Genomic DNA, 14,157 nt, shown 5'->3' on the forward strand with positions numbered 1-14,157 from the left:
CGGGGGAGGGGCAGAGAGAGAGGGAGACACAGAATCGGAAACAGGCTCCAGGCTCCGAGCCATCAGCCCAGAGCCCGAGGCGGGGCTCGAACTCACGGACCGCGAGATCATGACCTGGCTGAAGTCAGACGCTTAACCCACTGCGCCACCCAGGCGCCCCGTATTTCTTAAGTAAATACAATTTGCCCTTTGACCTCGCCATTCTCCTTCTAGCGATGTTTCCTTAGGAAACAATCATGTACGTATACCAAGATTCAGCTACCCGTATATGATCATGGAACTAATAGTAAAAAAAAGAATGCAACGGTAAAAAAAAAAAAAAAATGGTATAGAACACAAATGTCCGCCAATATCTAAATGGAGAAATACATCATCATACATAAATACAGGGCCATTCTGGACAGCCATTAAAAATGATGCTGCAGGGGCGCCTGAGCGGCTCAGTCGGTTAAGCATCCGACTTTGGCTCAGGTCATGATCTCACGGTCCGCGAGTTCAAGCCCCACGTTGGGCTCTGTGCTGACAGCTCAGAGCTTGGAGCCTGCTTCAGATTCTGTGTCTCCCTCTCGCTCTGCCCCTCCCCCACTTGTACCCCCCTCTCTCAAAAATAAAGATTAAAATTTTTTTTTTGAAAATAAAGTGCAGTATAAAATAAAATTTTTAAGAAGTGCAGTATCATGCATTTGGAGAAATGTGTGTGATTACTTAGAAGTACAGGTACCAAAATGTGATCAGTGGTTAAGTCTGACTGATCGAGCTGTAAACTGTTTCCTGTTACCTGCTCTGTTTTACATAAGCACCCGTATTTTTAGGAGAGAATAAAAAGCATATGGAGTGTAAGTCAGATGTGGGAATGGATAGGCAGGTTCTCGAATGAACAGATCTTGAGCGGGAGTGAACGAATGGTGATTTTTATTCTGTCCGGAGTCTGCCACACGTGGGGGCCGTGGATGGGCGTTCTGGGAAAGTGGAGTTCGTGCTGAAACGGTCGCACAGTGGTTAAAGCGCGGGCTCTCGATCCCAGCTGAACGCATCTGCAATTTTTACTCCACTACTGAATAGCTGTGTGGCCTTGGACTACTTACTTAGCCTCTCTGAGCCCCAATTTCTTTATCTCTCAAAGGAAGATAATGATAGAACCTATCCTGGAATAACAAATTAGTTAACACACACTAAACGTTTAGAGGGGTACCTGGCTCATACTGAGTGCTCGAGAAACATCACCTCCTCTTCTAATTCATTGAGACCCACTTTTGCCCATTTGCATGCATTCACAGATAAGGATAAGGTGGTCTTCGCTGAGGGTGACCTGTGTAGTTACACGGGGCCTCGAACTCAGAGGGGCCTGTTCTTGGTTTATTTAAAAAAAAATTTTTTTTTCAACGTTTATTTATTTTTGGGACAGAGAGAGACAGAGCATGAACGGGGGAGGGGCAGAGAGAGAGGGAGACACAGAATCGGAAACAGGCTCCAGGCTCTGAGCCATCAGCCCGGAGCCCGACGCGGGGCTCGAACTCACGGACCGCGAGATCGTGACCTGGCTGAAGTCGGACGCTTAACCGACTGCGCCACCCAGGCGCCCCCTGTTCTTGGTTTAATGCTCTGCTGTCACCATCTGGAAATTCTGAGCACTTTTTTTTTAACAGGGCCCCCTTTATTGTCACTGTACGTTGGGGTCCACACATTAGCCGTTCTTGCCTCGAGCCCTCGGGGGGCTAGGGTGGGAACAATAAAGAGTAGCCTCTCTCCTAAGGCACTGACTTCTGACTCCTTTCCTCGCTTTCTTTTTAGAGAGGTCGTCAGACTGCTGACCCTGGGATCCTCCCACTCAGAAAACCTCCCCCCTTTCCCCCCCCCCGCCGGCCACCCCAGTTCAGCTACTCTGGACTTTCACCTTCATGTTGATGCCCGTGATGTTCAGGGTCCCCTAGAGAGCTGTGCTGAGTGAGGGCAACGATGAGGGAGGGCAGAAAAAGCTCAGCCTCATCGATTTGACCACATTCCCAAGGAGCACGCATCTCCCCCTCTCTATTCTTCAGTTTGGAACGTCTGTTACATACTAAGCTCTGTTCTATTCTGAATTGCAATTACTGTTTTCATATCCTCTCCCTCTTCTCTAGCTTGTGAGCAGTAGGAGGACAGGAACCACAACTTCTTCATTTCTGTACTGCCTGATAAGCTCAATGACACGGTTTATGAGCACAGCGACACTAGCAAATACTTATCTACTCTGCACCCTGCTCTAGGCTCCACCTTAAGCCCTCTGCAAGCTACTTGAAATCTCTAGATAACTTTATAAGGAAGAGTGTATTATACTCCCATTTTTACAGATGTGGAAAGTAAGGCAAAGGGAAGTTAACTAAGTAAAGGTTCCATAAACAGTTGTATGGAATCTTTACTATCCTCAGTTATCCCAAATCAGAGTGCATCTTCTAGAGTCAAACGTAAGACACGTACTTTTAAAGACCAGAGATCCTCAGCAATGAACAAACTGAAGCCACAAGAGATTCAATGGCTTACACAACATTACACAGGAAATGAATTAATTCGACCAACATCTACTGAGTAATCATTACTAATATTTATTCCGGTCCTTGCTTTTCTTTTCTTTTCTTTTCTTTTCTTTTCTTTTCTTTTTTTTATTTGAGTGTAGTTGGTGTGCAATGTTACATTAGTTTCAGGTGTGCAACCCTGTGATTCAGCCAAGTTTCTATGCTGTGCTGTGCACAGCAACAGTGTAGCTCCTATCCGTCACCACAGGACACTATCAGTATCACTGACTATGTTCCTTAGGCCGTGCCTTTTAGTCCTGTGACAGTCCTTCCCTTCTAATCTGCGGTCCTCTCCACGGGGCTACCAAGCCCTGTGCAAATGATGCAGGAACTGCTATACTCAGAATCCCTCATGTGCCAGTTATTCAGCTATAGCTGCTGATCTCCAAACCACCCTTGGGCTTGTTTCTTCCAGCCGCTGGGGCAGGGACTCTGCAAATCACCTCTCTGCTTTGCCAGTGACTCCCTGTGAGGCTCTGCCACGAGGGGGCGCTAGAGAGAAAGCCTGCAAGGCTGGAGGAGGGAGAAGAGACGTCCCTTCCCTTCCTAGGCATTCTGTTCCTCTCAGTCCCCTTTGCTCCCGCAGTGGCAACTGACTCCAGTTTTCTTGTTTTGCCTACACTAGCGGAACCCGTGCATCACCCCGTCTGAGAGAGGCCAGCGCACGACAGTGACCCCTCTGGACTGTCCTCTTAACTCCGCCTCCAGTGCTGGCTCAGCAGCGCCCCACCGCAGAGGTCCAAGGTTCAGCTCTGCAGGGGCCCCTCATCTAAGTTTCCAAGTTTAGATAATTCTGACCTCTTCCATTTACCTCTGCTGCCCTGGGGGTTGTAGCTGCCTCATCCTGGTGAAATGTCATGGTACACTTTGCCTTCCTAGATCTTCAGTACTTAGTGCTTCTTCCTATTAAATTCTTTTGGTGGGGCGCCTGGGTGGCTCAGTCGGTTGAGCAACGGACTCTTGATTTTAGCTCCGGGCAAGATGCCAGGATTGTGGGATCGAGCCCTGCATCGAGCTCCATGCTGAGCGTAGATCCTCTGAGCGTAGGTCAGGCTGAGCTTAAGATCCTCTCTCTCTCTCTCTTTTTCTCTCTCTGCCCCTCTCCCCGGCTCATCTCTCTCTCTCTCTAAAATGAAAAAAAATTAAATTCTCTTGGCTAAGATAACTGGTCTGGTGTGGTCACTGGGGAAGCCATCCCCACAATGTTGTGTCCGGCTCAGGTGTGGCTAAAAAGGCAAAGGGGATGGAATCTGAGTCCTCTGGAAGAACACCAGCCATAAGCCAATGCTGGGTCCAACAGACACTGCCCGTTCACCTTGGCCTTCCCCTGTTCACCGCAGGGTGAGGGCCCTTGGGTTTGCCCAAGAGCCTTTGAGAAGAAGCTGTCCCTGCCCCGGCAAGAGCAAGTCCCTGCAGGATCCGCGGGTCACACGCTGACCGACAGAGCGGCCTCAAGTCCCTCCGTGCTGGGATCTGTTTTCATTTTTAAAGGATACGACGTGAGATTTAAAACAGCAGAAAAGCAATTTATGGACATAGACTTGTGTTCATGCCTCCCTTCCTGTTTGCTTCAGGGGCTGAAGCAGGTCACTGTGCTAGGCAGGGGTCCCAGTGGCCCCGAGAGAGGGCCCGCCATGCCCCTCCCTGCCCGGATCTGCACGCCCTGAGCCTTGGCCACGGAACCGGCTGTTTCCTCGCATGTCGGTTTGACTTGAGGAGCCAAGGACTAGAAGGGAGCCAGACAGCACGAGTTCAAACCAGGCTCTCAGGCGGGATGAAGATGAACCTGAACGAGAGCCAGGCAAGAGAGAGAGAGGGAGGGAGAACGCACGCGCAAGAGAGCAGGCGGGGATGCGCACACGGAGCTCTGACGTTCACAGGAACTTCCACGCTCCTGCTCTGAATTTGCTCTTTCATATGAAAACAGTTAGCTCCCACAGCCCAGATTAGGTTTTGGCATCAGAAGCCAAACTTGACTTGGCTCCCCCTTCACTCTTTCTTCATGTCGGGGGTTTGCCAGGTCTCTGGGATCTGATAAGCTGGATCAGCAGAAATATGAGGAGACAGAAGGCGAGGCCCAGCCTTGTCCCCTCCAAGGCCGCCATCCCCCCCCCCCCCGCCCCGCCCCGATCCCCAGCTTCTCCAAGGACACGGGCGTCGCATCATCGTTTAGGGCTGGGGAGGCACTGGAGGAGTCGAAGGATGAAGCACGGGGCCTGGGAGATCCATTTGTTTACCTTATTTGACAAGAGATTCTTCAAGACAGAAGAAAAGAGCGAAAGAAGAGAGAGAAAGAGGCAAGAAGGAATATACTTCCTATCTCTTCATTGGGGCATGAGAAAAAAAAATTCCAAAGAGATTAAATGACTCGCCCCAGCTCATCCTGTCAGGACTAGCGTGGGGGTCTCACGCCTTTCTGAATGGGGGTCCTTCCGTTACACCGCTCTGACGCCGTGTGGCTGACCTGGAAACACACCATCCCTAAGGGTGCCGCTTGTTCCTCGGGAAAAGAGAATAAAAGACGTTTCCAGGGCTGTGGTGGCGCATGCAGTAATTAACAACTTCAAAGACGTGTAAGCTTGGGTGGACTTATAAGTAACCGTTGGCCTGGCCCCGAAACCCAAAGTGCCTTCATATTCATAGGCTGCATTTTCCCAGCCTATCGGTAACGGCATGCATGATTCCCACCCAGTCTCCAGCTCTGACCAAGTCCCATGGCGCTTGCCCAGCTAAGATCGCAATTCAAGCTGGTTGTGCTCTGATTGGAGGGAGGCCTGCGTTTCCAGCTCAGGGCTACAGCTGAAACACGATAGGCAGATAGCCAGCTGATAAATGATTCTTTTTACGAAGGGTAGAAGGAAAGTGGGTATGATAAAGTCACAAGCTAAGTGATGAAATGGCCAATCAGTGAGTATTTATGAAAGGGCCACCATGAACCCGCCCACCATCATGCTTGGAGAAGCCACTATCCCCACAGAGCTGACTGCCTGAGACGTACGATAGATACTACGTATGGGAGTAGACGACGGTCTAGCTGCACGATCCCACTGTGTGTTTCTCTAGGCTGGTGAGGGCCGGGAAAGGAGGTAAGAAGAAGCATCAGTTTAGAGAGAGAATGCTGGGGCACCCTACTGTTGTCTTCAAATGAGATGAAACAGAGCAGTCCCGTTCCATGCTGTTCCAGAATACAAAGGGTGGCCTGGAGGCTGATGGGGCTCAATATAAGGATGTTTTAATAATCAACGCTGTCCAAAGGGATAGGGCTGACTCGTTAGGCAGGGGACTCTTCATCATCGGAAAGGTGCAGTGACAGCTGCATGGAAGCCTGTCACAGACACACAGAAAGTGGTCCCGTTTGGGGTGGGAGATGGTTTGGGATGACCTTGGAATTCCCTTCTTTCCAACTCTCGGATCCTCCGATTCTTACAGGACAGGATTACACGGGGTGATGAAGTTGACCAGTGAGTGCAACCATGACAAGAAAATATGTCACTTCTTACAGCCTCCGGCTCTTCAACTGATAGATGAGGAGGATGCTATATGCCTGCCCTAGGGAGTTACTGAAGGGAATGAGAAGGCTCGCACATGAAGCAACTTCAGAGAGATGTGGGGGTGTGGCCAGTGAGAACCCAGGAGGCAGAGACAAGGAAGAAGTGCCCTCACTCACTCTCTCTCTCATACATGAAATGACAATGAGCTACTATGTATTGAGCCTTTACAATATGCCAGGCACTGTCACACCGTATTTACTCTCCCAGCCAAGAAGTAAGAATGAGAATAAGGAGGAAGTAATATATGCCTGCTTTACTGACACTCAGAGAGTCTATACAGCCACCAGGCAGTGGAAGCTGACTCTGGGTTCCTATTCGTATGACTTCAGAGCCCAGGCTCTGGACCGGCCGTGTGGCACTGTCCTTGACTCATCCACACAAGTGACCGGGCCTATGGCGGACCTGGATACAGCGAGCCACCTGCAGATAGAGCGGTCTTTACCTTGACCACATGGAGTTTGGGCAACAGATTGCAGTCGGCCAGGGTCAGCTCGTCCCCGTCTAGGAATTTGCGCCGGGACCTCTTGTCTTCATCCCCGCAAGTGTTGGCGTCGATCTCCTCTGGAAGAGGGGTGTTCAGGTAGTCATCCAGTTTCTTCAGTGCCTTGGTCAGGCCTTTCTCAAGGGCTGGCATGAAACAGCAAAAGAAGTATCTTTAGCGGACCTTCCTGCCACTGGCAACAACCGCAGGGACTTCGGAGTAAAGGGGCTCATCCCGAATCCTGTCCCCCTTGTCACACGGCCAGCTCCCCACACACTACCGAATACCTGGCAGTCACCAATCCAATGCAGTGGAAGAGGACTAAGTGGTCTGAAAAAGCAAACTTTTTTTTTTATTAAAAAAAAAAAAAGCTTTTGAGTATTTATTTATTTTTGAGAGAGATTAGTGCAAGTGGAGGAGGGGCAGAGGTCGGGGGGGGGGGGGGGAGACAGGATCCAAAGCTGGCTCCGTGCTGACAGCACTGAGCCTGATGCAGGGCTCGATCGAACTCGTGACCCATGAGATCACGACCTGAGCCGAAGTCGGACACCCCACCGACTGAGCTACCCAGGTGCCCCAGAAAAAGCAAACTTTAACCAAGCAAAGTATACTAGCTAATCATTCGTGGAAAAAACATAAATACAGAAATACAACCATTAGGATATACGTCCGAGTTTTTAGAGTGCTTATCTCCAGTAGATACAATAACGACAGTTAACTTTCATTTTCTATTTTGCTTCTCTATATTTTGCCAATATTCCACAATCAACCCACATAATAATTTTGTAGAAAGGGCTCCTGACTAAGTAAATAACAACTGCGCAAAATCCCTAGGACAGAGATATGCACCAGACTTTGCAGAAGCATTAACCATGGAAGCACTGACGAACCCAACCTGAGAAGGGAAGGCGACAAGGTTTGCAGGAAGACCTGACATAGGAAAGTAAACCACCTGTTTGGTGTTGCCCCTACAGGACCAATGCATACCAGAAAGCCCTACTTCAGTTTAATCTAGAGAAGGTTGGTCTAAAAATCAGGGATGTCCACAATGGAAGGGCCAGTGCACCAGAAATGCCCAGTCACAGCTGCGTGGAAACCTGTCACGGACACAGCTCAAAGAATGAACGTCCAAAGGAAGATCATGTGGTGGATGACGTTTACAGTCTTGTCCCAGTAATTTCCTGCCGAGTAATTAATTTAGCCACAAGAGCAGAACAAAATATTTAAAAGAACAGCCGGATGGGGCGCCTGGGTGGCTCAGTCGGTTAAGCGGCCGACTTCGGCTCAGGTCACGATCTCGCGATCCGTGAGTTCGAGCCCCGTGTCGGGCTCTGGGCTGACGGCTCAGAGCCTGGAGCCTGTTTCAGATTCTGTGTCTCCCTTTCTCTGACCCTCCCCTGTTCATGCTCTGTCTCTCCCTGTCTCAAAAATAAATAAAATGTTAAAAAAATTTAAAAAAAAAAAACAAAAACAAAAGAACAGCCAGAAGTCACTATCACTCAGAACCATTCCATCCAGAACTTCATAGTCTATTCCAGGCACAGAACACTGGCCACCTGAACTCAGAGGACAGAAGCGGACAGAGGTCGGGTCACCAGCCAGTCTTGATGCTAATTCTAGCAGATGAAAGGGGGATGCTCCCTCTGGAGGAAGAGCCCAGAGGACTGTACTCTTATTTACTTTTTCCCAAATGTGCCTTCTGTTAGCCACTCCTCCCTCAACCCAAGTTTGTCTTTTCATAGAAGGCCTTTGTCTGAGACAATGAAATGACACCAGCCCAAGATAAATCAATTGAACGCTTACTGGAATGTTGAAAACAGGCTGGAGGTTGGACGTGGTTTCTCAATACTTCCTTCTCCCTGGTGTGGCATTTGAACTTGTACTTCATCATCTGCTTTGTGTTTCCAGTTTGGGAGAATAGTGAGCAGGGCTGGGAAAAATGCTTGTATTCCCTTTAGTAATTGTCTAGACTAGGATGGGACTGCAAGCCTATTCAAGGGCAGGAGCAGAGGGTGGGTACCAAACAATAGTTATTATGCTCCCCACCCCCACCAAAGCACTTGTGATCTATATTGGGTTTGTCTGCTCCCTTAAATCCCTCCCTCCCTTTCAGTTATGGAGATTCTGACAAAATCTTGATGATAATGGAGATAGGAAAAGTCAAATAGAGGAGTGCTTGTTGAAGTCTGACCAATGGATAGCAATGCAAGGGAAAGAGACATATGATGGGAAATGAAACACTGCTGATTGTACTTCTAAAATGCCCGCTGGAGACCGGAGCAGGCCACTGCAGAAGTCTGTGCCCAAATTGCCCAGCGTGGGAACTAGCATGACATTTGCAAAAGCCGCCTAGCACAGCAACTGGAGCTCCTTGGGAGGGCGGTTCTGGATAAGTATCAACTATCTCTCAAGGAGCTCTTGAGGTGGAAGAATAAAGCCCGGCAGTGGGCGTGGCTGTTGTCGTATCCTGTAACTGACATGTATGTAACATACCAAGTGGGCGTGTTCTGAGGATGTCCTCGGAGCTTCAGTTTCATACCGGAGTCTGTGTAATTTTGATCAGGAATGTGAAGGGGGTGGGGGAGTTGGTGCTAACCGTGGTAGAAAGAAGAGGAGACCAGGCAGCAGGGAAGGGGCCACGTGACCTGGAGCTAACCCTGTGTTTAAATTTTGACCCTCCCCAGGGTGTATCTACTGCCACGTTGCTGAGGTGAAAGCTTCAGTTCCCTTAATCACATGGGCCCCTTCCAAGGCCTTGAGCTCGATTTTTTTTTTTTTTTTTTTGATTCCTTATTTGTACTTATTCCATTGGCTTCAGACCCCGCAAGTGTTGGGAACGTCCCTGATCCTGGAACTTACCAAGAAGGGTAACCTTGGGCAAGTTCCTCAACTTCACTGAGGTTCCGTTTTCTCATGTCAACTGTGAGAGGAAGATCGCTAATCTTCGTAAGGCCGGGGCGAGGACTAGCTCAGCTCATGCAGGGAAAAGTGCCTCAGACTACGCCTGCCCCATGCTGGGACAGCAGTTAATGACTGCAATACCAAATATGGCAGCCATCTGCGCTCTGTCCCTGACCCCACACTCGCCACCAGTACTTTCCTCAAAAATCCAAGGTGCGGCAGACCGTGAGAGATTCTCAGAAGCTCCAGTTCTGAGGCCCGGTCCCTGGAGGAGAGAATCAACAGCCCCGAGCCTTGCTTCTCTTCCCGATTTAACATACAGCCACAGCCGGTCCCTTACACTCCCCTGGGACCCTTCTCGGTGACGAGCTGTGTGAGGGGCACGGCCAGAGGGAAACAGACGCAACATGTCTGTGCTAACGCACTGCCCTTATTATCGAATACCAGATGCCAGCACCAAGAACTTCTCTGCCAGTCCTTTTCCCTCCTACCTGCCAACTTATTCCTCTGACCCTGGCTCAATCTGGCATCCATAGAATTTAATTATCTCTTTCGGCTGACGGTACCCAGGGCATGAAAGCACAGGCGTTGACCTTTCTGCAAACAGCGCAGGGGACGTAAGAGAAACCAGAGTGACAAGTAGACGGTAATCCTTCAGTGTTCGCATTTGGAACCCTCCCTGCCAAAGACTTCCTCTGAGCAGCAGGATGGGGCAACCCTCAGACCACAGCAAGTAAGCCTGAGGCCAGGGGACCCTGAGACCCAGGACCAACCACGTCCCAGGCACTTGACGGGTACCCAGTCCTTTAACTGCTTTCTGCCCTCTCCACCCGCCCTTCCTGTAAAGATTTATTCTGTACCACACACAAATGTGCTGGGTAAAATATGTGATGAGGAAGCAAGGGGAATAGTTCATAAATATTCTCAGCCATATGCAAACAATCTCAAATTTATTTTTCTCCTTTTTAAGGAGGAAAAAAAAATCCACCCATTCCATGATCACTTCCAGATTCATTGAGGTTGATATTACATAAGAACCAATATTGTTTTCTCGTCGTAGAGAAATAATGACTTGGAAACGGCAATTTGAGCTAAGAAAATAATATACTCTTACCAGGGCATGGAGGCTGAATGAGGACTAGGGAGCCAAGACTCTAGCTCAGCCTCCAGCAAGCTCTTGCAAGCACGGCTCAACCCTGCTTTGCTGGCATGCCTTGTGCAGCGGGGGTATCAGCAAGCAGCCACGCAGACTCTTTGGGGCTCAGAACTCACTTAGAGCAGAACAGATGTCAAAGGTGGTCTTTGAAAGGACAGGAGCAGCTCTGTGGGCCCAGGTTCCTGTACCCTCAGCTCCTAACACGTGTTTTCTCTCTGGCATGTGAACTTGCAGAGAGGGAAGAACCAGGGGACCACCTCTGATCACCGGCTGCAGCCTGGATGGGCGTCTCTTCCACTCTCCCATGGAGAAGAAGATCATGGCTACTGGGAGCTGGCCTCAGGCCAAGGGACCCTCTATCTATCCCGCGGTGCCTCGTTCATGGCTCTGATCCAGCACCGGCAAGAAATACACTAGCTGAATTTCTGAAGTAGACTGGGGATGTTTATGCGACCTATCATCTAAGTACACAATGAAGCTATTGAGATGGGCATTATTATTCATACCCATTTAGCAGATAAAAAAAAGTGAGTCCTAGACTTTCCCCAGGCACACACATATGTACAAGCAAACTGTTCCCAGGATACGTACTGAAATTGCACCTTGTTTGCTTTTTCACTGCTGTTGCCTTCTTTACAGGGCCCAACCTCTGGGTAATAGGAAAACAACAACTTTAATTTAGTCCACTCTGGATTACAACATAGTCCAATGTAATAAATGGTCTCTCAAAAAGAATTCTCAGTCTCTTTGACATGAGAATGCTCAGTCTTACAGAAAGTCTCCATCACCTGTGCTCTCCTCCCTGAGTAAATGAGGGTGGGATTCCTGTGACCTCATGGCCTTGGGGAGAGAGGGGTCCTGGGATCTAGTGGGTGGAAGGCTTTAGGAAGCTACCACAGGTCCCGCGTTTCTGCTCAGTTACCGTTTCCTCAGCAAAACCTCCACTCCCTTCCAGAGTAAGGCTGGGGATGTTGAGCCTTGGGTGGTGGTCACAGGTAGGCTGTTGGGCTCCCTCCAAAGCCCTGGAAGGCTACCTGAGCAAAGTGTCATGTGGGGTTTCCCAGATACGACTCTAGGCCCCTGGCCCTTCCACCTCTCTCTCTTCCTTCATCCCCAAATCCCCTGGGCCAGGAGGGGGAAGGCTTTCCTCTATGTTTTCCTAGGTCAAATAGTCTAACAACCACAGACTACTTCTCTAGGAGTCAAGTCCTCTAGATACGGTTCTTGATGTGCTAAATCTGAGAGATAAAGGAACTGAGAACATTCGGAGATAACAGCTTGGCTTGTGAGGCCACTATCTTGATGGAAATGTTAGTTTGAATCAGCAGCTAAATAGTGAATGCTTTTTTTTTTTCTTCCTTAGAATTCCTTCTGTAGAATTCTTCTCTCTCACGGGACCAGTGGATCCTCAGGACAGATTAGAATCAAGAGTGTGGCTACTCCCTCACGTCCTACCTTCGGCTCCTTTGATAAAATATCTGTGTTCTTCTATTAACGGCTTGACTTCCGCTGGAGTTCTTGGTACTGTTAATGACCATCAGTGGATCCAGAAGGAGTTACTATCTCTGAGAAGCGAGCCTACCAGGACCCTTCCCGTCATCTCTCAGCAACAGATACTAACTTTGTCTGCACTCAGGGCCAATGCTGTCACATTGTCTGTGTGACAGCAGAACATCTGGGTGAAAAGACAGAAAGTCATTTGGGTTTTGCCTATGAAGAAAGAAATATCTAGATATTGGGAAATAGCTGGAGGACCAAATCAAGTTGTTTCTCTTCATCTCTTTCGAGATCATGTCGATATAACAAACGACGACGACAAAGCATAGCTGTGGCTTGAGGGAGGCCACAAAGGAGATTTCTCTGGCCATCACATATTCTTGGAGAGAAAACACAAAGATGGCCACACCTTGTTGACATTGGATAGTTTTAAACCTGAATGATAATGTGATGGGAACCCCCAAAATCAAATGGTAACAATGTCATATCATCTCTCCCTCGCCCTTCTGGAGGAAGAAGCCTTTCTTTAGAAACAGTGAGGTCCTATGGCTTTAGACAAGATGTCCAGGGCCAACGATCCAAGCAAGAGGAGGAGGCTGGGGCAGCAGTAAGGCTCAGGAGAGTTACCGTGGTGGGAAAAAAGGAGGTGCAGGTAGGGTGGGCAGGAACATAAATGCTCATAAAGAGGACTTGTTTAAGGAGGGACAAGGATGCTCTAAGGTGGAGAGGGGTAGTTAGGACATTTGGCTTTGGGCTGGGCAGTGTAGTTCCCTCCCCCGCAAGAAACCTTCCATAAAGATCTATATTCATCTTTCAAGTTTAAGGAATTGGAAGTCATAGAGCTTTTCTGTGTTGTCCAAGTCCTTAAAGACAGAAAATGTAGCCCTGTTATATTTGGGTTACATGAAGTATGAATGGGCACATAAAGGCAAAATTATAAGCAGGTGGAAACCGAGGTTCACACCCTCTGATCCACAGCGACCCGTCTAGAACACATAGCCGGTAAGTGGTAGTGGGTCCCCATGGTCCTTCTGTCTCTCAAAGTATCATCTTCGCCTGGTCCGTCGACCACAGGGTCAAAAAAAGGCAGCAGGGTCGTAGAAGATGGGAACGGAAGTTTGTTTCAGGCTTGGTGAGCCCTACTCTCCTGTGTCTGGGTCCTCTGGGTATGTTAACACATCACAGGTATCAACAGGGAAGGGACAGGGAGGGGCTGGTGGCCCTGTACTGTGCTTCCCTGAAATGTCTGCACATCCACTCTGTTCTTCAAGAGATCTGAGTTTGAATCCTGCACTGATTATGGTTATTCACAAGTTGCTGTGAAAGCCTCTTCTACAGACTCTGGTGCATAAAGGGACTTAACAAAAATCAGGCTACAGGGATGTGTCACACTTACTTGGTCTGATAGTTGGGAGAATTCATGTCCACCTTTGGCATGAGACCAACACTAGGCTTGGCCTCATGGCCAGAGAGGAGGATGTTGTCAAATTGGCTCTAGCTGTGAAAGACCCAGGGGCTCCCCTGTGGGAAGCAATCCCCAGGCCTCCGTTTCTAGGCACTGGTGAAAACAGGAAAGGTGGAAAGACAAACAGTGGTTTATGAGAAAGCAAAACGCAATGGCAACTTCAACAGATTCCCTACTGTTCACTCTTGCAGTGTCAGCTGAGCTTAAGAGGAGTCTCGCTCATGCGGCCATGGGTATTATTTGTTTGTTCTAGAAAAGACTTCAGCCTTGAATGGGAGGGTGAATTAAATGACAAACTCCCATGGTTCTTTCCAGTAAGTGGTCAGTAAACGATTCTCTAGTCCCAAGGCAGGATTCAGGTCTTACCATAAGGTGGACTGGGGTACAGGACACTGTAGGATGCCCCTTACCCACCTTGGTGGAAAGATTCACCAAGCAAATGGGTTTATAGATTTCTCTGATGTATTTTGAAGGTGGTAAGGGATGTTTCCTTGACGGAGAGAAGACCCTCTGAACGATTTCTTCCCCAAGCCCTAGAGGGGATCATGGAGAAG

General features: G+C 48.9%; 1 protein-coding gene across 2 annotated transcripts in view; it reads right to left on the bottom strand.

Annotated features, from left to right (window-relative positions):
* CLIC5 (chloride intracellular channel 5) overlaps window positions 1-14,157 on the bottom strand; it is a 164,851-nt gene that overhangs the window by 4,868 nt on the left and 145,826 nt on the right. For both annotated transcript variants that reach the window (XM_047859424.1, XM_047859425.1), the window contains exon 5: window positions 6,546-6,730. In XM_047859424.1, the coding sequence (XP_047715380.1) occupies window positions 6,546-6,730 (185 nt within the window). The remainder of the gene's footprint in view (window positions 1-6,545; window positions 6,731-14,157) is intronic.

This window comes from Prionailurus viverrinus, chromosome B2 (assembly GCF_022837055.1).
Source record: "Prionailurus viverrinus isolate Anna chromosome B2, UM_Priviv_1.0, whole genome shotgun sequence".
Classification (NCBI taxonomy): Eukaryota; Metazoa; Chordata; class Mammalia; order Carnivora; family Felidae; genus Prionailurus; species Prionailurus viverrinus.